At 54.8% G+C, this 23,547-nt stretch overlaps 1 protein-coding gene across 17 annotated transcripts in view; it reads right to left on the bottom strand.

The window, feature by feature from the left end:
* Positions 1-23,547, bottom strand: part of CACNA1A (calcium voltage-gated channel subunit alpha1 A) — a 316,764-nt gene that overhangs the window by 70,379 nt on the left and 222,838 nt on the right. For all 17 annotated transcript variants that reach the window (XM_045576057.1, XM_045576056.1, XM_045576055.1 and 14 more), the window contains 8 exons: positions 21,668-21,780; positions 19,944-20,056; positions 19,695-19,826; positions 19,311-19,383; positions 17,602-17,719; positions 17,417-17,484; positions 13,324-13,430; positions 10,288-11,088 (listed from right to left, as the gene is read on the bottom strand). In XM_045576057.1, the coding sequence (XP_045432013.1) occupies positions 10,288-11,088; positions 13,324-13,430; positions 17,417-17,484; positions 17,602-17,719; positions 19,311-19,383; positions 19,695-19,826; positions 19,944-20,056; positions 21,668-21,780 (1,525 nt within the window). The remainder of the gene's footprint in view (positions 1-10,287; positions 11,089-13,323; positions 13,431-17,416; positions 17,485-17,601; positions 17,720-19,310; positions 19,384-19,694; positions 19,827-19,943; positions 20,057-21,667; positions 21,781-23,547) is intronic.

Genomic DNA, 23,547 nt, shown 5'->3' with positions numbered 1-23,547 from the left:
ATCGGGACTGTCCCGCCAAAAGCGGGACGTCTGGTCACCTTACCTTAAATGCCTGTAGCATGTCTGTCCCCTCCCAACATCCCACTCGGGAGGAGCAGGCAGTAAGCATTCGCACGCGCACGTATGACACAGTGACAGCAGCAATAATCACAGCAGACACTCCCGGGGCACAGAGTGACGGTCGCAACCCCCGTCCTCAGCCCTCAGAGGGACAAGGACCAGCACTGTTTTACGGACGAGAGAACGGAAGCTCAGAGAGGCGAAGGGTCTCGCCCGAGGCAGCAGAGCTGGGAAATGAGTGGGATGCCCTCTCCCGTGAACACAAGGGTGGTGGGCGGGACGTCTGAGGCAGAGGGCACCGCCATGGGGACGGCTCGGAGAGTATCAGGAGGTGGACAGTGAGGGGATGGGATGAGCGACGGGCAAAGGTTTGGCGACTTCTCGTCAAATAATGAATGAGTGTCCCCATGTCTCAAAGGAGGACACTGAGGCCGAGGGGTCCTGCAGGTCCAGACCTCCCTTCAGCTCCTGTGTCCTCCCATCTGCATGCCCCCCCCCCTCACTTTGGCAAAGGCCCCGGGGAGGGCGGCTCAGGGCAGTGGCCCGTCGGGTGCCGCCCAGGCCCCAGGCCCTCTCGCGGCATGTCTATCGCCGTGGCCCCTGCTCTGCTCGCCTGCCTGTGGATCCAGGTGGACCTGGTCCCAGGCCCCTCCCCGAGGGCGTGGCTGCTGGGCGTGATCTGCCTGCCTTCACACTCCTCTCTGAACCCTCACTCCTCAGATAAGGGGCCTCATCGTCCCCCCATCGCTGGGCACTGGCCCTGGCAACGACTGTTTCCCGGGAAATGAAGGACCTCTGTCGCTCATAATCTCAGCGACTCCTCTCTTCAGGGGGGTCTGCAGCCCAAGACTTCTCTCTCTGGCTCTTTTGATTTTATTTTAAACTAGAGGCCCAGTGCACGAATTTGTGCATGGGTGGGGTCCCTAGGCTTGGCTGGCGATCAGGGACAGGCTGACGGGGCCTGCCACCTGGGGGAGGGACAGAGTGGGGAGAGGAACGGGGCACAGGAGGTTGGTCGCTGGTTCCCGAGGAGGGAGCTGGCCCTCGGCCTCCCTGGGCCCTGGGAAAGGGGCTGTGTCCACTGCCACCCACCCCTGGCTCCCTGTCCCAGCCCAGCGCCCAGAGGGCCCAGCGGGATCCGGAGAGGAAGCGACAGTCGCCGGGCTGGGCATGGAAGGAACGAATGCCGGATGCTGATGCCATATCAGTGCCCTGCCACTGCGTGGTTCCCTGTCCCCCCTTCCCTCTCACAGCCACTGGTCAACCGGTCATTCCGTGGTAATGGTCGCTTAGGCATACACACACACACACACACACACACACACACACACACACACACACATATTCCAGAGAGGCAGGGAGAGAGAGAGAGAGAAACATTGATATGAGAGAGAAACATGATCAGCTGCTCTCACACACATCCCGAATGGGGATTGAACCTGCAACCCAGGCATGTGCCCTGACCGGGAATCAAACCTGCCACCCTCTGGTCTATGGTTCGATGCTCCAACCGAGCCTCACCGGCTTCTCTGGCTCTTCTTAGAGGCATCCCTTGATTCTGCAACCTGTGCCTTCCACATGTCCTCATACCAGCTCACACTTATCGAGTCCTTGCTGGGTGCCAGATTCTACACATTATCAGCTCATCTCACCCAGAGTAGCCACGGGGAGCAGGCAGTATTGTTATTTCTGTCCTGCAGATGAGGAAACCAAGGCCCAGACAACACCGCTCCCGTGTCCATGCTCCTGACCTCCCCCTGACACCTCGGCTCTTACAGAGCAGCCTGAGGTCTGCCCAAGGCTTCGCCCATGGCTGGTGGGCAGGGAACCCTCACGCGCACGGTAATGGCCGAGAGCGTGGGCCAGCCTCTGCTCCATCTCATCTTGTTCACTTCTCGAACAATCTTGTCAGGCTGATATCACGACTGCACCCATTATACAGATGAGGAAACAGAGGTCTGGGGAAGCTGCTATACTAGGAAATGGTTCTCTCAGGCTGTTGCCATCACATACACTCACTCAAGAGACCAGAGGGGGCAAAAGACAGCACTCAGGTTGCCCCTTTCATTTTCTTTTTAAAAGTATTTCATTGATTTTTGCAGAGAGGAAGAGAGAGGGACAGAGAGTCAGAAACATCGATGAGAGAGAAACATCCACCAGCCGCCTCCTACACACTCCCTACTGGGGATGTGCCTGCAATCAAGATACATGCCCTTGACCGGAATGGAACCTGGGACCTTTCAGTCTGCAGGCTGAAGCTCTATCCACTGAGCCAAACTAGTCAGGGCTGCCCCATTCATTTAACGTCAGATTCGACGCAGATGCAGGAATCAAAGCTGCCCGGACAGTGCAGGCCTAGCTCCCCAAGCCCAAGTCAGAAGCCCGAACCTACCCAACACTTAAAAAAACAACAACAGCTGGCTGGCTTTCTGGGGGCCTCCCACTGGCTAGGCCGCTGGCACCCTCTTCCTCACTTTGTTTTGTCTTTTTACTTGCAAAGAGCCTTGGTGGAGCTCCGTGGGCCGAGGAGAGACAAGGTGCTTTATTTTTGGGTCTATCTTTCTGAGGGCACACAGGAAGAGGCAGGCCCAGGAGAGTGTCTTACTTCTCTGGCACGTGAGTAGGTCACGGATTGACACCTTAGGAGACAGACTGACCTGGTTTAGGTCTCAGCGATGCAGCTTACCGGCTACGTGACCCTCTGTAGTTCCATCGGCCTCTCTCAGCCTCAGGTCTCTCCCCTCTGAACTGGGAACAGTGGTGGCAGGGCCTTCCCTGTAATTTGGAGATGGAAGCGAAGGCCCTGGTACTGATTTGCTCTGTAACCACGGGCGAGTTGGCCTGTTTCTCACCCATAACATGGGCTCGGGAAACGCACTGAGTTACTGGGAGGAACAAATGTGAGTGAGCTGCCCTGACCGGTTTGGCTCAGTGGACAGAACATTGGCCTGCGGACTGAAGGGTCCTAGGTTCGATTCCGGTCAAGGGCAAGACCCTTGGTTGTGGGCACATCCCCAGTGGGAGGTGTGCAAGAGGCAGCTGATTGATGTTTCTCTCTCATCGATGTTTCTAACTCTATCCCTCTCCCTTTCTTTCTGAAAAAAATCAATAAAATATATTAAAAAAAAAAATGTGAGTGAGCTGAGGGCCACAGGATTCCTCCTGGGCCTTGACATCCAGTGGAATTTGCCCCGATGGGTTTAGAACTTGCTTGGGACCAGCGACCCTTCATTCCTCCAATGTCTCCCCTTTGGACTAAGAATGTCTACGCCGTGCCTGTCTCAACATTACATTTTGGAAGCAGACAACTTGTTTCCTGGTTTCCAGGTTCACAAACGGAGGGGAATTTTGCTCCAAAACGGTCATATTCAGTGCCTCACTCATTCCCGGCTTAGATGGTTACATTTGGGATTTTCAAGCTGATGCTGCAATAGATTAAGACTTTTGGGGGTGCTGGGGATGGGGGAGAATGCATTTTGCACATGGGACTGGCGTGAATTTTGGGGTAGAGTTAGAGGCTGGGTTACAGTGGGTTGAATGGGGAAGAGAGTGACCAAAGAATAAACATGCATAACCCATGGACACAGACAATAGGGTGTTAAAGGCCTAGGGAGGGGTGGGGAGGGGGTGGGGGGTTGGGTGGAGGGGAACAAAAGGGAGACATCCATAATACTGTCAACGACAAAATAAAAAATAACAACAATTATGTCCACCTGGAACCTGAGAATGTGACCATAATTGGAAAAAAGGTCTCTGCAAATATAATTAAGATCATGAGATGAGATGGTCCTGGATTAGGGTGGGCCCTAAATCCAATGACAAGTGTCATTAGAAGAGAAGAGAAGAGGAGAAGAAATGCAGAGAGGGCCCTGTGAAGACGGGGTAGGCATAGGAGGGTGTGTCTACAGCCAAGGACACGGGACCATGCACCTGGACGGTGGGCGTCAGCTGTGATGCGTGGGTTAAGTGAAATAAATCTGAAACCAATATTTCTCCAACGTCTTGCACAGCCCACAACGTCTAATTCCAACCCACTGCTGATGCTTTTGTAGAAGTTGTCCATGAAAACCTGGCTGGGAATATTCACACATACACACACACTAGTGGCCTGGTGCATGAATTCATGCACACTGGGAGAAAATTAATTAGGAATATTTTAATATCGTTATTTGCCCTTTCTCTATAATAGAAGTGTCAACCAAATTCATGATTGACAATGACCGATCGAAATACATGCATGTGATTGGTGCTAGCAAGAGCTTTATATGTATCGCACATGCACGAGTCAACTTAGCCTTTCATATATATATATATATATATAATAAACTTGCTTAATTAGACCTGCTGTAGCTAAACTTTTTCCAGCCCAGTGAAGCACCCCAACTTCTCTTTCAGGTAATTGTCAGCAACACAGCAGTAAATATCAACACGAAGCAGATTTTTATTGTAGATCACGCAGGGAGAACAAAGGGTGAGATATTTAACTGTAGCAGTGTTTGACTATATTCTTCGAGTGAGAAAACCTGAAGTCACTTTCAAGGTCCACCATTACTTACTTACTTTTCAGTTGGGTCAAGTTTCTAAGCTTTCTAAATATCCATTTTCTGGCTAATGAAAAAAAAAAAAAAATAGGATTCCACCGAGTCTCCTATCTACCTACTCCAGGACTTCTGTGAGGATCAAGTGAGATGAGGCATGGGAAAACGCTTCACAGACATTTGATTATAGTGTAAAATGTTTACACCTGGCTATAAAGTGAGTGGTGTTCTTGGGCTGAAGAAACTGCAAGGAAGCTAGTCGTCGCTAGGGAGAGGAAGCCAGGTGTTACTATGTGACGTCATTACCTGTATGGACACTTAGCATATTTCATATATATATGTTAAAATAGATATCCCTATGAAAAAGCAGGCTGAGCTTTGGCCACTACCCAGTGAAGCCGTCCTAAATAACACAGCAGGTAGAGGGACAGCCTCATGCCCAGGACCACGAGCCCCCATTCGGATGCAAAGGGACCGGCAGGCCTTGCTGTCTTGTTTTTGCTCCTCTGTTGGCTCTGTGTGTCGTGGAGTTTTAACAAGCTCAGCTGGCAGCGGACTAGCATAAGCCTCCAAGAGGCTTCCTTTCTGAATGTCCCCAAGGAGAACCTAAAAGGGCTAGAAGGCTCTGAACCCAGGCCCCTTGCCTGTCCCCTCTTGGGGATTTGCCATCATTGGCCCTGAACGGGCAGCTGGTTGCACCGCATCCCTTTGCCAGCGAATCACTTCCGCATCCCTCTGCCGAGGGCCATGGGCACCGTGCCCGGGGCATACTCAGGCCCCAGAGCCAGAGGTTGGTCCTGCTTCCTTGTGACCCTAATCTCCTAAGGACCTACGTGCATTAACTTACTGAACCCTCACTGACCCCATTGGAGGTGGTATCAGGATCAGGCCCATTTGAGAGATGAGGAAACTGAGGCCTAGAGAGGCAAAGGTATTTTGTTCAGCATCATCCAGCTGGGAAAGGGTTGAGCTGGACTTTACTCCTAGAGATTTTAAGGTTCAATGCTAGTGAAGAAAATGGGGGCGATGGATAACTTGGGGTTCATGGAATGGGGTTGCTGAAGGGAATGACTAAGGCCCAGTGGGGGTGCTGTAAGAATCAGGGTATTGGAGGATAAGCTGTAGGATAAGCTGCGAGGCTCAGAAGTCCAGTATCTCACTTCCTGCTCCTTTTGGGAAGTGGGTTATCACAGTGATGAGAACAGGTGGAACTGAGGCAAAGAGCTGAGCTGTTCATTCAGGCGGTTGTGTGTGGGGGGAGGGCACAGGTCTTGGCAGAGTCCCCTCTGCTCAGTCAGATCTGGCAGAATCTTCCCACTACTGGGGCGGGGGGCAGTGGTGGGTGATCTGTGACCCAGGATTTTACTGGAGCCAGGTGAGCTCCATCCTGGGTGCCACTGGGCTCAGCTGCCAGTGGGGGTTAGAGCTGGGGAAACTGGAGAGGAAATGAAGTAGAAATTGGGGGCGGGAGGAAGCAGAGGGGACAGAAAGAAAAAAATCATATATATCACCAGTATTCCGGAGAATGGAAAACACAGCGTCTGGGAAAAGGCCCAAGAAACCAGAGGAAAAATGCAGGAGGCAGACCTCTTAGGAACATGGAACCCAAACGTCTTCTTACTGCATTCTGTTCTCCAATAAAGGTTTGACTTTGTCATCCTTATTTTTCTTAAAGCGGATGAATGGCTCAATCTCTCTGGAAGCGCCTGGGTCTTCGTAGCGTTTTATTTCCCACGAGCATGAGGACCTTTGCACAAGCCGAGTGAAAAACGCCTCTCGTGGCCAGGGCGGCCGCCACCTCTGTGGGTAAGGTGGCCAGCAGCGCGCAGCGCCCGGTGGGTCTGGAGAGGAGGGGGATGGGCCGGCGGTGGAATTCAGGAAGGCGGGGCTTTCGTTCTGCTGCTGCTGCTGGTTGCCCTGAGGGAGGCCCCTTTTCTCTCTGGGCCTCAGTTCCCGCCCCCCCTGCAAAAAGGGTCTGAGTGAGAAATCTAAAGACTACGGACCTAAAGTGTTGTTTGTTAATCATTACCCGAGGATATTTTTCCAATAATTTTTTTTAGAGAGAGTGGAAAGGAGGGGGAGAGAGAGAGAGAGAGAGAGAGAGAAACATCTGTATAAGAGAGACACATGGATTGGTTGCCTCCCACACAAGCCTGGACTGGAGCTGAGGATTAAGCCTGAAACTGAGGTATATGTCCTTGACCAAAATCAAACCCAAGATCCTTCAGTCCGCTGGCTAGGGCTAACGTTGGTTTTTTGTTTTTTGTTTTTAATTTCTGCACATCTTAATAATAACAATAGCTAAAACTTATTGAGTATTTGCTACTATTAGTAAAAATAGTTAACATCTAGTCCTGGCTGGTGTGGCTCAGTGGTTGGAGTGTCAGCCGGAGCACCGAAGGGTCTGAGGTTTGATTCCCAGTCAAGATTGTGAGCCTGGGTTGCAGGTTCAGTCTCTGGCCCCGTCTGGGGGAGTATAGCAGGCAACCAATGGGTGTGTCTCTCTCTTGCAATGATGCTTCTCTCCCCACCTCTCCCCTTTTCTCCCTCCCTGCCTCCCGTGTTCCTTCCCCCCTCTCTCTCTTCTACTGTTTCTAAAAATCAATGAAAAAGAATACCCTTGGGTTAAGGATTAACAATAACAACAAAGTTAACATCTATTGAGTGCTTAACATATTCATATTAATAAAGGTAACACTTACTGAACACATACGATGAGCCAGGCAGTATTTGAAGCATTTTACCTGCACTAACTCATTTGAACCTTGTGTCTGGGGGGTAGGTACTGTATGATTCCCCTTTGCAGATGGGGAAATAGGAACCCAGACAGGGAGGGGACATCCTGCCAATCTCAGCCAGGGAGTGATGGGGCAGGACAGCGGCCTCCAGCTCCGAGGTCCAAGCCCTTCCTGCCACCGGGCTGAGCTGCCCTCTGTCCCTGCCATCCCGCCTCCCTCAGTAATGGGAGCAGGGGAAATACGAAGGATATTGACAGTAATATCAGTAGTAACAACAATAACAGTAACAGCAAGGCATTGGTCCTTAACTGTGCAGTCCTGTGATAACACTTCGTTCCACCTACATTTACTCCAGCGGCCTCCCACTGCCCCGAGGGAACGCAGGCCCTGCCGTCCCTTCACATCCTTTGTCTCTCCTCACCCTCCAAACGGCGAACTGCCCACTGGCCTCCTCCTGGCCCTTCGGTGTGGAACACTTCCCTTCCTCCTCCTGCACGCCCGTCCAGTCCCCTGCACTGACCTGGCTGGACCAACAGCTCAGTGTGCCGTAGGCACTTAGGAAACACCGAAGGAAGAATGAATGAACCCACAAGAGAAAACCCTAAATCCGGCAGGAATGACTTGGAACAAGTCCAGGGGGCTGTGGTGGAGATGTGTGGAGGCCTAATGATATACTAATGGGGGTGGGGAGGAGGGGAACTGTGGACATTTAGGAAGTGGGAAGCAGGCAACCAATCAAGAGTCACATTCCTGGTGACTCTTACTACTAGAGGCACGGTGCACGAAATTCACGCACATTAAAAGGGGGGACCCAGAGTCAAGTCCCCACCCACCCACATGTGCCTCAAAATTCCGTGAGACTCAGACCGCCCCTCCCCCCCCCCCAATTGGGCTAGATTCAGACCCAGCCAGTCCCACCCTTGTCAAGCCCCACCAGGCAGGAACTTTAGCCTCAGGTCCCCTGGCTTGGTGCCAGAATGGGGGGCGTGCCTTGAGGTCCCCCATCAAGCCCTGCCAGGTTGGGGGGAATGGGGGTGCAGCCTCAGGTTCCCAGTCAAGCCCCACCAGGTGGGAGGCTCGGCCTGAGTTCCCCCAACCCAGAACCGGGGGTTCAGCTTGAGGTTCCCTGTCAAGCCCCACTGGGTGGGGTGCACAGCCTGAGGTCCCCCGTCAAACCCCACCTAGTGGGGTGCAGCCTGAGGTCCCCATGCCTGGCACTGGGGCAGGGGAGCAGCCTGAGGTCCCCTAGCCCAGCCCCAGGGCAGGAAGGGCACCTTGAGGTTCCCTGTCAAGTCCCAAGGGGTGGGGTAGTGGTGGGCATGGCCTCAGGTCCCCTGGCCTGGTGCCAAGGCAGAAGGCTCAGCCTGAGGTCCCCCAGCCTGACACCAGGGCAGGGAGCAAGGCCTAAGGCCCCCTGTCAAACCCTATGGGGGTGGGAGGTCCCTGCTGATTGCTCATTAAGGCTCCTTAAGGGAACTTGGCCCCAGCTGTGGGTGCAGCCATCTTTGTGATGGAGTGATGGTCAATTAGTGTATTCCCTCTTTATTAGATAGGATGTACAGGGCAGTCCCACCTGTACATCGACTTTCACAGGTCCCTCACAGGTGGAAACGCTGCTCGCAATGACCTGTGCCTTTAGTTTTAGCCAGCCTCCGCTTTCTATGAGAGCATGAAGTACTTTTGCATGTTTTATACCTTGCATTTTCCCTGAATGCAACTATCGGACGCCTCGAGGAAGGCTAGACTCGAAGGAGCTTCACTCTGAGCTGCCAACTGGCAGAGACTGGCCCGGAGGCCCCTGTGTGGAACACCCCCTCGCCGACCGCAGCACTCTGTTATGTAAGTCGTCCGCATTCGTGCCTGAAACATTCCTGGTGACTTGCACAGTTGTCTGCCTCGGAGTCACGTCCCTCTGCCCTCCAGACCAGCGGTCGCCCCCGGTGGCCCGCGGACAGGGGTGGCCCGTGAGGTCCGAAAGGTTGGCGACCGCTGCTCTAGACTCTTACTTTAAGTGTGGTCCCCGGGCCGGGAGCTCTGTGGAAATGCAGGCTTCCAGGCTGCACTTGAAACCTCCCAAACCAGGACCTGTGTTTTAGCAAGAGCCTCAGGGACCCGCACACGCCCGATGGGGAGCAGTGTCGGTCTGCGGTGTGTGTCTTGTGATGGACCTGCTTCAACTCAACGTTAAAACATCAATCTGATGCCATAATGGTGACACAAAAGACTTACAGGGCCTTCATTAGTAAGAGAACAATGTCTGTTTTGACATGTGAGTGGTTGGTCTGCTAGGTGAAGAATCTGCATAGGACCTCCTCTAAGGAGTGTTACAAAACACTGCTACAAAAAAGAGGCTGCTGCTTCTGACTTTCAGATCAAGTGTTGGCCTGGAAGATGCTTTCCAAAGCCTCGAGCCCGACTCCCCCTTCCGTGATGAGGGCTCAGAGTGGCCTTTCAACCCCCCCCAGGAATAGCACCAGGCAAGACACGGCGGACTCGGCAACAGCTAACACGGACCGAGCTCGGCACCAGGGGCTCGCTCAGCCCTGTGCGTGGATCCCCTCATTTCATTCCAGCGGGCACCCACACTCTGCCGCTGTAGGTCTCACCATGCCATTTTACAGATTGGGAAAACAGAGGCCCCCCGTTGGGAAGCCACTTACCCAAGGCCACACGGTAAGCCCACGGAAGAGCCCTATAACCGAGGGAGAGTTTTTGTGGTTTCCATGACGCTCTGCCTGCAGCCTCTGGCTTCAGGGGGCCTGGGTTCGAGGCCACTCAGTAGATGTGTGACCTTGGGCAAGTCGCTCCCCCTCCGCCTCCCCGTCTGTGAGTTGGGGAGATGACCATGGGATGGACCTCAGGGGATGGCTGAGAAGGCGGAGCTGCTCAGCAGAGTGCCGGGCACACAGCAGACTGTTATTATTACCGTTTCTGTGGCGGCTCCCACTTACTTCCTCCTCCGGTGCCTGCGCTCCTTGTCCTCCCTCCGCGTGTCCATGTCATACGTGGGCGGAGGGCCGTGCCGGTGCCGCCGCCTGCGCTCGCCGCCGTCGGGCGCCTCGCCCTCGCCGCCCGTGGGCCGGCAGCCCTCCCGGTGCCGGGACCTCCGCTCGGCCTTGTCCTCGGGGGCCTCCTCGCCGGGCCTGCGGTGGGCGCGGTGCCGGCGGGGCTCCCCGTCGGCTCCGGTGCGCGGGGACCCGCTGCGGCTCTCCCGGCTGGCCCCCGGCCGGTGCGCGTGCCTCCGGTGGGGGTCCCCGGGCTTGGCCCGCTCGGCCTCCCCCTCCCAGAAGCCCGGCGGCTCCAGGCTGCCTTCCCGGGGGTGAGGGTCCGACTCTCTGCCGTAGGGACCCTCCCGGCTCAGCTCGGCCTCCTGGCTGCCGGCCCAGGGCCGCCGGGCGTCCGGGCCCACGGAGCCGCTGGGGTCCCGGGCCCGGTCGTGGTAGCGCGCCTGTTTGCGGAGGAAGTCCTCCGCCCGCTGCTGGCCCAGGCGCTGGTCCACCGTGGGCTCGGCGGCCCGGCTCTTGTTGGTGTTGTTGTTGCGGTTCTCCTGGGGGTCCACCACCAGCGGCCGGTCCAGGTGGGTCTTCATGTCGGGCCGCAGGTGCCGGGCGAAGGTGGCTTTCCAGCGCTCGTCGGGGTCCATCTCGTTGTACAGGGCCTCCCGGCTGGCCAGCAGGTTCTGCTTGCGCATCTCGCTGGTCCGCTGCTCCCACACGGACTTCACCGGCTTCTGGTTCTTCTGCTGCTCCTTCCTGCAAGGGAAGGGAGTTCTGGTTAGACCACCGTGCCTGCACGGAACACCGGGCGTACGGCAGACTTGACCAAGGTGGGCATCTCAGCACAAGAAGGTTTAGTCTCAGCTGTGTGGAGAATTCTTTTTTTTAAAAATGTATTTTTATTGATTTAAAAAAATATTTTATTGATTGTTTATAGAGAGGAAGAGAGAGGGATAGAGAGTTAGAAACATCTATGATAGAGAAACATCAATCAGCTGCCTCTTGCACACCCCCTACTGGGGATGTGCCTGCAACCAAGGTACATGCCCTTGACCGGAATGAAACCTGGGACCTTTCGGTCCACAGGCCGACGCTCTATCCACTGAGCCAAACGGGTTTTGGCTGTGTGGAGAATTTAACCTGGCTGGACATCTTGGCTTCACGGGGATCTTGGCCCAGGTGGGCATCGCACAGGGGCATTCTCCACCTCGCTGGGCATTCTGGGTGATGAGGGTCTCAGCCCAGGTGGCTGTCCCCACAGTCCTCCTTGTATGATAGCACACGACGCCCTGGAGGTAGTCTGGATGTTCCAGTCATAAGGGCCCTGGCCTGGGGCAGGTCTGGAGGTCCCGCCCTGCCTGCCACCCTGCAGTTCTGGGTCGCAGGGGGTCTAGGAACCCTGGGAGGGCCAGAGTGGGGACTCAGGAGTCCATGGGAAGTGCCTATTTACTGAGGTGACCAGATGTCCCGATTTTTAATAATCTGTCCCGCGGCGTTTTAAAAAAATGGGGACTTTTTAAAAATGCCGCGGGACGTGGGACAAATTGTTAAAAATCGGGACTGTCCCGCCAAAAGTGGGACGTCTGGTCACCTCACTATGTACGCACGGGGGCAAAGCAGCCAGCAGGAGAGCTTTATGCAGACCCTGGCCTTCCCTAGGCTGCCTGAGCATGCATCACCCGGGCTCCCCATTCCACTCCACTTCCTTCTACTCTGGGAAAGAAGCCTCCTTCCCGTGGCCCCATGATGCATTGCCCCGCAGAGTGCAGCATCCCAGGACACCCCACAAAGGTGCCATTAAGAATACTGGTGTCAACAAATGGCCCTTCCATCAAGACACCTTAATTCTTACCACCTGTGATCCACCAGTAAACTGTCCACTCTCTCTGCTGTCACGATATGTCCAGAGTTCAGCTGTACCCACCGCCTCCTCAGCCACCACTCGGGTCCAGCCACCAGTGTCTCCTGCATGGACCCGTGCCCTCATCTCCAACCTGGTCTCCTGGTTCCTGCCTTCACCCCGTCTGTTCCCCTGATGGCAGCCAGATGGCGCCTGTGAGCTCCTGAGTCAGATCCTGTCCTTTGCTCAAGAACCTTCCACAGCTCCCACCTAAAAGTTTAAGTCTTCCCCACAGTTCACAGCGTCCTGATGATCTGCCCCCTTCACCTCCTCGCCCTCATCGCCTCCCACTCTTCTCCCTGGTGCACTCTCCTCCCGTCACACGGGACTTGCTCCTGCTCCAGGACCTTTGTATATGCTGTCCCCACTGCCTGGATGCTCTGCCCTCAGGTCCCCCATGATGCCTCCCTCCTCTGGCCCTCGTCACTTTTCTGTGAAGCCTTTCCTGACAATCATATTTAAAAATCCCAACTCTCTCCACTCCTAGCACTCGCTATACAGGTAATGCCTTGTTAATGCTCTATCTCCGGCAGCTAGAACAGTTCCTGGCACGTATTGAGTAGGTGCTTATCCTATATAATAAAAGCCTAATGTGCTGAGTGTCCTGTTGTCCGTTCAACCAATCAAAGCACACTATGCTAATGATATGCTAAGGCTGCTCCACCGTGCTTGCTGCGAGGTGCACTGACCACCAGGGGGCAGACAGCTGACCAGTTGGCCAGTCGCTATGATGTGCACTGACCACCAGGGAGAGATGCTTTGATTGGTAGGTTAGCGTGCTGCTGGAGTCCAGCCAATCAGGATTGAGCGAGATGGGTTTGATACATCCTGGAGCCCTCCTGCCATCCCTCCCCGGCTGGCCAACCTCCCGTGTCCCTCTTCAGTCCCGATTGTGCACCAGTGGGGACCCTCCCTCCCAATGCCAGAATTTCATGCACCGGGCCTCTAGTTAATATATATTGTGCAAAAGTGAATGGGAGGGCAGGAATACCTCTTCCTAAAGCTCAACCCTGTTAAGGACCAATTCCTGCCCCCAAAACCCTTGACTGGGAGGGTGCAGAGGCATGCCGGCCAGAGCTGTGGGCACTTACATAGCTATGGACAAGTTGGCTGCGGACAGAGGACTCACTTCTGCCACCTCCTTGGCTTTCTGGAGGGCGAGCTTCTGGTTGGCCGCCTCTTCTTCTTCTTGTTCATCCTGAAAGGCACAGGGATCCCCGTTTGCAAAACACGAACGGGCCCTGGGGCCTCCTCTCCGACCCTATTGCTAGTCACGGGCAACTCTGGAAATATTCACCAACAGGTTTGGCCTTGCTTTCCGCCAATCAGAGCCAAGGCCTGATGCCAGTTCAGTGTACCGCTGTCCCCTACAGGTACCTGCCAGATACCCAGTCATTATTTACCCTATGTTAGCACACAGCCGGAAGAAAAAGAAAAAAAGATGCCCTGCCCTTTTCACAACGGAGATTTCTCTGCATCCGGTCTCAAGGAGCTGTAATTAATGCAAAGATTTCCCTCTCACTCTAACTTTTAGGCCATTTAAGCTTTCTGAAACAAGACTGGAAAAACACACGTCACAACACTGACTAGTCCCCACGTGCAGACAAATCTGGCCTCCCAGGGCCCAGGCCATTCGCTGCCAACAGCCTCTGGAGGGAAATCGGGGGAGGAGCTTCTGTGCTCAGCTGGTTAGGTTCAAAAAGGAAGAGAATGGGGGAAGGTTGTTTTTAAGTGTTTTTTTAAAATCTTCACCCGAGGATATTTTCCATTGATTTCTAGAGGATGAAAGAGAGAGGGAAAGACAGAGAAGTATTGATGTGAGAGAAACACATTGATTGGTTGCCTTTTGTACACGCCCTGACCAGGGCCTGGGGTGGGGAGGAGCCTTGACCAGAATCAAACCCGGGGCCCTTCAGTTCACAGGCCCATGCTTGATCCACTGAGCCAAACCGGCCAGGGCTGGGGGAAGATGTTTTAAAATTACGTAAGAAAAATATGTTTTGGGGACTTTAAATCCATCTTCAGTCTTCATGCAGGGCTTCCCTTGTAAAATAGGAAAGCCAACGAAGAAAAAGCAACAGGAAAGAAGTGGCCAGAGAGGAACCCCCCCAATAAGAAAAGTCATGTGATCCCCGGGCGGGATCTCTGGGGCAAGAAGCAACCTTACCACCTCAGAAACGCCAGGTCAGGACACTCTGTTGGTGACAGCACAGAGGAGGGACCCAGCCAGACCCCCAGCTCTCAGAGAGCCTCCTGCCTCCTGGCACCATGCACAGCATTTCTCAGAGCCAGGACCACGGACCCTCAACCTCAGAAACACTCAAATACAGCTTCTCAGGCCCCCCAGAGCCTGGGCTGGGTCTAGAACCTGCATTCTCAACAAGCTCCCAGTTGAGTATGAAACGTGCTCATGTTTAAGCACCCAGTGCATGTGGTTATGAGCACAAATGCGAGACCTACTTGGACTCACATCCCAGTTTCCGCTGCTTACTGCTGTGTGACCTTGGGTAAGTCACTTAACCTCTCTGTGCCTTATAATCCTCATCGAAAATCTCAGCTCTGTCTTTCTCTACTTCACCTTTTTCCTCGGCACTTAGCACTATCTGACAATTTTACTTCTTGTCCGCCTCTCTCACACAAATACCAGCGCCACGAGGGCAGGGATTCTGTGTCTTTTGTTTATAGCTGTGTCCCTGGTTCCTGGGCCAGGCCTTGCTCAGGGTAGGTTCTCAATAAATGCTGCTGAGTGAGCGGCAGAAGCTGTAACGTGGGGATGCGAGAAGGCGCCTCCGGGGTCTCTGTGCTGATTAAATGGGATCTCTGGGGCAAGAAGTGGGGTCCCTCACCTGGCCTGCACCCTCTCACAATCCAGGTTGAGGGACACCTCCCCCCCCCGAATGCTCGAATTTCGTGCACCGGGCCTCTAGTTAATATACATTGTACAAAAATGAGCGGGAGGGCAGAAATACCTCTTCCTAAAGTTCAACCCTGTCAAGGACCAATTCCTGCTCCCAAACCCAAACTGGGGGTCACATGACTTTTCTGATTGGGAGGGTTCATCACATACCAGGGGCCTGTGGGGTGCCTGCCATAGATTAAATGTAAGGTGATCAGATGTCCTGATTTTTAACAATTTGTCCCTCGTCCCGGGGCGTTTTTGGAAAAATCGGGACTTTTTAAAACGCTGTGGGACGAGGGACAAATTGTTAAAAATCAGGACTGTCCTGCCAAAAGCGTCACCTTAGTTAAATGCTAAGATCTGCTTATGGGACAAATAAAGACGGTGGGTCTGGAGGAGAATGTCCACACCGCACAGGTGAGGCCTTGCCTTTCTCTCCCCCCTCCCCTCTCCTCCCCTCCCCTCCTGGCGCCCCCTCTCCGCAGTGACTCGGATGAGCTCACGGCTGGCTCGGTCCCCGGAGCAGCCCTGCCAGCCGGCTCCGCGGTGGCCATGCCCGGGGCCGTGTGTTTCGGGCGGTGGAGGCTTCCGTTCCCCCGCCAGCCGGAGCTGGGCCCGGGAGACTCTCCCTCCCTCCCGCCGGGGCCGGCAGATGGAGGGTTGGCAACGTCTGCTCTGTTCGGTTCCGTCCCATGAACACGTCCAGGACGCCTCGAGGCACGGGGGCCACCAGGCTGCGGGGCGCCCCAGGCCTGGCCCTCCTGGGCCGGGAAGGAGGCTCTTTCCCCGTTCTCTTAACACGCCGGGGCCACCGGGGGCAAGTCAGGGCGGGCACTGAGCTCCTCACAGCCTCTGCTCCTGGCTGGCCCCTCGCGAATGGCTGAAAGGTGCCCAGCGTACCCCATGGAGTGCACAGCCACCCCCAGGGGCCCTGCTGTGGGCATTCCTAGGGGTGTGAGAGCAACCTAGGGGTGTGTTGCTTCCTCTGGCCAGTGTGGGGTAGGCCTGACTCCCTGGGAGTCAAGGCCGCCCAAAGGGTGCATCCGGCACCAGGTGTGGCCCAGATCACTCATTATCCCTGACCGTGAATAACACAGCCTCTCCTCACCTGGGTGGCTCTCACTCCCAACCTCCCGCATGCTCCTCTGACCTTCTGCTCTTTGAGGTGGTCGCTTCTCTGCTTGTCCAGTTCCTAACTAAGTGGCAAGGTCACTCAGCCTTTCTGGGTCTCGTTTTCCTCCTCTGTGAAACGGGGATGACGGCAGCTCCCCACCTGCTCTGCTTGCTGGTGCCCAGCAGCAAAGGGCAATTACACTTTTCTGTGGTTAGAACTCTGATCACTGCCTGCCCAGCTGGACTCAAAGGAAAGGAGCGGGTATGTGAATCCAGATCGTGGGTTCTGGAGCTTGCCAGGTCTCGGTTCGAGTCCCAGCCTTCCCTGACTGGGTCTATACAATGAGCGCTTGAGGCCCAGGGCTGGCTCCTGCCCTGTGACTGCCAATGGCTCCTATAGGAAGCACTTGATTGCAGAGCCCCTGACACACACAGTGTGATGCTAGGAATAGCAGGTGCTATTTCCATGCCAGCTGGGGCCAGGACTTTGTCTTTCTGAGCCTCAGATTCTCCCTCTGCACAAAGGCGGTCACAGCAATGCCTGACACCGTGACTGTCAGAGAGAGAAACATCGATGGGAGGAACACCGACTGGCTGCCTCCTGCATGCCCCCTCCTGGGGATTCAACCTGCAACCTGGGCAGGTGCCCTGACCAGGAATCGAACCGGTAACCTGCTGGGGCCTGGGACAACGCCCAACCAACTGAGCTACATCATCCAGGGCCAGAATTCTCTCTTGTTACCAATCGGCGGTGAGGTCCGGCCAGCTCCCACGCTCACGGGGATGGACATCAAGCCCTGAGACCCTGTGTGGGTTATTTTCCATCTGGCCCGTCCTTCCAAGTCTAGAGTGACAATGCCCTCGAACCTGGGGCCGCAGCATCCCTCGGAGGTCCCTGACACGGCCCGCTGCCTGTCCACGGGTGCTCGGTGGAGTCTGCCATCTGTTTCCTGTCACCCGGTGCCCAACCCCCTCCCGCCTCCCTCGCTGCAGAATCCACTGAACGAGGGGCAGTCGGCTTGAGTGGGGAGGAGGAAGTGCCTCCTCCCTGGCACCGTGCATCCGGGGCCAAAGCTCTGACCCCGTCCCCGCCCCCACACGCCCAGCACGGTCCCGATGGGCCATGCACCGGCGGCGACTTTGCCAGAGAAACATTCTCCCGCCAACGGCACCTTGGTGAGCTCCTGGGCATTGGCCAAGTTATCCACCGCGATGGCCAAGAACACATTCAGGAGGGTGTCTGCAGGCAGCAGAGTCAGGGAAAGCAACGCCACTCGGGCCCTGGGCCTCGGGGCCTCCCGGTCCCCTCCTCGTGCCCCCACCCAGGCGTGCCCCCCGCGTGCCCCCAGGAGGATACAGTTCCCGAAGAGTGTCAGCACGATGAAGTAGATGGAGAACACCATGCCGCCCTGCACGCCGCCCTGAGATTTGATGCCGTCGTACATGACCTCGTTCCAGTCCTCGCCCGTCAGGATCTGAAAGGGAGGGAGAGACACACAGCCAACCCCCCCTCTCAGCCACGGGCCCCTCCGAGACGCAGCTGTGGGCCCCAAACCTGCCTGTCCCTGCAGCGAAGGGCTCCCAGCCCTCTGTACCTCTGTCTTCCCTGGTGTGATAAGGGGGTGTGATAGGGATGGAGCCGTGTCCCCTAAATTAATACGCTGAAGCGCTAAGCCTTCATGAGATTTAATCTGGTAAAGGAAGGTAACTAAGGTTGGATGAGGCCATGAGGATGGGGCCCTCAGGATGAGATTAGTGCCCTTGTAAGAAGAGACACCACAGAACTTGGGCATTCTCTCTCTCTGTCTCACTCGCTCTCTCCCCACACGTGAGGACACATCGAGAAGGCCTGCCTGCTGGCCAAGAGAGAGTCCTCACCAGGCCACCCCTGTGGACACTCTGACCATGACTTCCAGCCTCCAGAAGTGTGAGAAATACACCTTCACTGGCCCTCCGGCAGATGTGCCCAGGCAGGCGGTTGCTGGCAACAGAAACTGGGCTGATGCTCACGGAGTGACTGGGAGGACAGGCATGTGGTGCCCACAGAACTGTTAAAACAACGCCACTCTCCTCCTCCATGGTATTTCCACGAGGACCAAGTAAATGTCAAACAACTCCAGAAACGCTAACCTGGTCACACAGGGTTTCTCTCTCGGTCTCGGCACCTCTGACCTTCAGGACCGGGCCAATCCCCGGGGTGGGGTGCTGAGCAGCAGCCCTGGCGTCCTCCCACCAGGTGCCAGTCACACCCACTCCATTTGGGGTTACAGCCCAAACTGTTCCCAGACACTTCCAAGTGGCCTGTGCTGAGGACCTGTGTGCGTGGTGGTGGCTACCATCGAATCATTAACGTGAGGGGTCAGAACTCGGCTTCATGGGGTGGGGGTGGGAGTCCTCTTTCCAACCCCCATCTTGGGGTCTTACTTAGAAACCATCCCCCCAGAATGGGGAGGGAAGTTTCATTTTCCATAACCGTCTGTACTCCAAAGGGACAGAACCCACTGGAAAGGCTCCGGAGGCCCCAGCGGGACCCGCCCCAATCCTCAGATCACGTGCCCACATGGGTACAGATGCCAGTTTGGGGAGACCACTCAGGGCCAATATCTTCGCTCTGGAATGGGAGTGGGGTTGTCTTGCAATTCTGGGAGAGGATAAGTGTAGCCCTGTGTCTTTTCTGTGTTTTTGATGCCTTGACACCTGGGGCCTTGCTGACCCCGGAAGGAGCCAGGCTGGCTACATCCTAGAGACAGTGAGCAACTAGCACACAAACGTACTTTTCAAATACAAACCAGGGCCCACACCCCAGCCACCTCCTCCGTCAGGCTCTTGCATCCAAGGCCGGCATTCTCCGCCCGAGTCACTCCAGGGCCAGGTGCTGGTCAGCATCTACGCCCAGAGCCCGCTGGAATTATTCACACGAGCTCATCCTCAACCTGCACATCCTCCCCCACTCCTCCTCTGGAAAATCCCAATGAAGGCTCCTCCCCACGTCCCTCCTCCCTCCGCCTCTGGATTCTGGTGCCTTCTTGTGGCCCTGCACGGTGTGGGGCTGGGTTAGGGCCGTACCTGAAACACAGTCATTATTGCTGCTGGAAAGGTGTCGAAGTTGGTAGGAGGAGTCCCTTCATCGAAATTAAACCTGTGGGGAAAAGGCAGACACTTCCCATAAGGCCCCGCCCCCGGCTGCTGTGAGGGCGGAGTTTAGCATCTTGTTTCCAGGGCAACATCTTCACGTCCCTGCCCGCCCACCCCAGAGGGACATCTGAGTGGTACCCAGGGCCCTGCCTGCCCGGGTGCGGGCACAGGGCATCCGGGCCACAAGACGGGCAGTCGGCGTGGTGACGGTGGGCCTGTGACTTGGGAGGCACCGAGCTTGGCGTGTGGGGGCTGGAGGGGTCCCTGGGTCAGAACCCAGAGAAGCAGGAGCCGGAGAAGTTGCTGAGCACTTACTGGCCACCGAAGAGCTGCATTCCTAAAAGTGCAAAGACGACGATGAACAGGAAGAGGAGGAACAACAGGCTGATGATGGACTTCATGGAGTTGAGAAGAGAGACGACCAGATTCCTGAGAGACGCCCAGTACCTGCCAACAGAGGCCGGGGGTGGGGGTGGGGGTGAGGCTGGGCCTGGCGGTGGCTGCTGAGCCCACCTTCCCAGCATGTGGGAGGTGCCCCAGTGCTCATCCACCTCAAAGACTTACTTTGTGACTTTGAAAATACGCAATAACCTGAGGGCTCGTAACACGCTGATTCCAAAGGATGTACCAGGTTTTATGACGGCCCAGATGACCTCAAAGATGCTCCCGATGATAACCTGGAACACAGGATCTGCTCTGGGGCCCGGGGTCCTTGCAAACACAGCCCCACTCCCACCTTCAAACCCAAGCAGGGCGCTCAGACCCTTCTCATCCCTTCCCAGTTTTTATTTTATTTATTTTTTAATATTTTATTGATTTTTTACAGAGAGGAAGGGAGAGAGATAGTTAGAAACATCAATGAGAGAGAAACATTGATCAGCTGCCTCCTGCACACCCCTCACTGGGGGTGTGCCCCCAACTAAGGTGCATGCCCTTGATCTGAATCGAACCCGGAACCTTTCAGTCTGAAGGTTGACGATCTATCCATTGAGCCAAACCGGTTTCGGCCCTACTTTTATTTTTTAAGAGCTGATGAGAGCACAGAATTCCAGAAACACATAATTACAGAGCGAGTGCCCGTGTAGCCACCACCCATGTAAGAAACGGGACATGTCAGCACCCTGGAGGCCTCTGGGGACCCCTCAGACTGAACCGCTGCCCTGAATTTTGTAACCATCATTCCCGAGATTTAAAAGAGGGCGAGGTGAAATTCACAGGACACAAAACTGACCATGGTAAGTGCACAATTCAGCGGCCACGTTCACTGGCAATGCCGTACGAGCATCCTCGCCGTCTAGTCCCAGAACGTATCTGTCACCCCCAAAGCAGACCGCGTCCCTGCGGGCAGCCGCTCTCCGTCCCCGCCCCCCGCCGCTGGCGGCCACGGATCTGCTTCCGGCCTGTGGGCTTGCCTCCCTTCTGCACATTTCACGTAGATGGAAGATGCCCTACGTGACCTTTTGTGACCAGCGTCTTTCGCTCTTTGTAACGTGTCTGAGGCCTTGACTTTTTCAAGCTTTAGAGTAGGGGTGTCGAACTCAATCAGAGAAGGGGCCAAAATCTAAAATCCAGCTTAAATCGCGGGCCGAATGGTTTACTGAACAGTCATAAACTGTCATTGTGATGGAAACGCAGCAGAGTGCAGTGATGACAGCGCGGTGCGGGCCACATTGCAAGGCCTGGCGGGACGGATTTGGCCCACGGGCCTTGTGTTTGACACATGTGCTTTAGAGGATCACCTCTAACCAATACAGCTTCGTTCTGTCCACCTGAACTGTGATGAGCAGAACGCACAAGCGGCAGGGCCCGCTTTTGCCACTGCCTGCCTTCTTTTGCGCCGTGTGGTAAAGCCGCTGGAGGTAGCTTTGGTGAGCAGCCTCTCATTGCTGCAGAGAATTCCGTGACATGGCTACCCCGCCCCTTAGCCATTCTACCTCAGAGAGCTATCTGGGTCATGTGGTGTCAGACTACTGTAAGCAAGGCCGCTCAGAACATTCTTGTATGTGTCCTCTGGGCATGAGTTGCTCCAGAGTGAATCCCTAGCCCTGGCATGGCCAGGTCACCCCCACTTTCCCAAGAGGGTCCCCATACTGCCCCTCCCCCAGGCAGGGGCTGACCGTTCTGGGTGCTACATCCAACGGTTGAGATGGTCCTCACATTCCTATCGCCTTCAGCTGAGCCTCTGCTACCCAGGCTGACCCTGCTCTCCCTTCCCGGTGTCCCCAACCACCAGCATCATGCTGAGGAAGAGCTGCAGAAATAAATCCCACCGAAACCAGGGCACTTACCCCACAGTCAAAGCAGTTGAAGGAGGAGTGGAAATAAGGCCGTGTTCCAAGCCCGTACATTTTTATAAACATTTCGGACATAAAGAGTCCTAAGAAAATGAATTCTGCATAGTCTGCAAGGGCGAGGGGGGAACAGAGAGAAGGTTAGTGCTGTGGAGGGGGTTACAAAGTCTGACTTTCCTGTTATTTCCTGTCAACCCCAATCCTGCCCCTTGCCTGGCCTGGCAGAAAGGGAGAGAGAGAGGAGGATGGTCTTCAGTGGCGTTGGCTAAAGATTATTCGAGGCTTCAGTTCCACAAAACTCAGTTTCCCCTCTGTTAACGGGGAGGAGTGACAATTATTCCCTCTCCTGCCAACCAACGCCAGGCCAATCCTAAAAGGAGCGAGATAAACTTCAAGGGGTCTTCCTCTTTCCATTGTTACTTTGGTTCGATGAGAAGGGTTGGATGCAGATTATTGCCAAGAACCTTAGGTTTTGTGTTGAGTGGTGGCTTCCTGGGAGCTTACTACATTTAAAAAACGAACAAACAAATCAACGAACTAACAACTAACTAACTAACTGGCTAACTAATGAAATAACAATGGCCGGCCCTATGATGCCAGTGTATCATAATCTGAAAATTATGATTAATCCACTCTTCTCCCCCCCCCCCTTTGTTAATGCTTATGTGAGGATGTTTATTCTGCTGATTTTTAGAGAGAGTGTAAGGGAGGGAAGGACGGAGGGGGAAGGGAGAGAGAGAAAGAGATGTGAGAGACACACCCCTCGATTGCCCCTCACACATGCCCCAGCCAGGGCCAGGGCTGGAACCTGCAACCCAGGGATGTGCCCTTGACTGGGAATCAAGCCAGATGCTCTGACCACTGAGACCACCACCCAGGGCTGATGAATTCACTCTTATATGCCTGAGCTCCAAAGGAAAAATAGAAACAGAAATCATAATGGTGTCCTATTTGTAAGTCCCTTGTGTTAGAGATTTTTAAAAATATATATATTTTATTGATTTTTCACAGAGAGGAAGGGAGAGAGATAAAGAGCTAGAAACATCGATGAGAGAGATACATCGACCACCCGCCTCCTGCACACCCCCCACCGGGGATGTGCTCGCAACCAATGTACATGCCCTTGACCGGAATCGAACCTGGGACCTCTCAGTCCGCAGAACGATGCTCTATCCACTGAGCCAAACCGGTTCGGCCCCTTGTGTTAGAGATTTAGTTGGAGCATCACAGGGAACCAATCGAAGGCACAGTTTTCCTGCCAACTCAGAAAACCTCTCTGATGCCCCCTGGAAGTCCGGTCTTGAGCAAGAAAAAGCCTTTTGTCCTTGCACGAGAGAGCATACCAGTGCACATGCCTCTGGAAGTGATAACACTGGGCATTTTTTTTTGCACTGTCAAAGGAATGTCTGACGTGCAGTCTGTTTCTGGGGGGGCTTGTTAGTGGGGCAGGAAGGGCACAGGGACTCGCCTAACGGATGGGAGAGAGAGGTAAGGAGGACTTCTGAGGGGCAGAAAGCATACAGAAAGGGAAGACAGAGGACTCACACTTCCAAGAATTTCCATCTGGGTCACACAGCTAATGCTGTTTGAAGCCCAGGATGCTTGCTGTATATTCTTTGAAGAGACGGCCTGAACCCACTGTCGCCAAGGTCCTGCCCACTCATTCCCGTCACAACATTCCCTTCGTTCCCAGGATGCGAGCAAGCAGCCCCGATTCTGAGGGGCACTGTGGGGCCCCCAGTACCTCCAGGCCCGAAATGTCAGGGAGGGAAATCTGTCCATAACATCTGGTGCATTCCAAGAACCACCAGAGTTTCTAAGAAGCTTGTTCCCCAGTTACCATGGAAACATGAGAGCCAGGGATGCACAAAACCTGA

This window comes from Pipistrellus kuhlii, unplaced genomic scaffold (assembly GCF_014108245.1).
Source record: "Pipistrellus kuhlii isolate mPipKuh1 unplaced genomic scaffold, mPipKuh1.p scaffold_m20_p_73, whole genome shotgun sequence".
Classification (NCBI taxonomy): domain Eukaryota; kingdom Metazoa; phylum Chordata; class Mammalia; order Chiroptera; family Vespertilionidae; genus Pipistrellus; species Pipistrellus kuhlii.
This window is presented reverse-complemented; position numbering and strand designations above follow the sequence as displayed.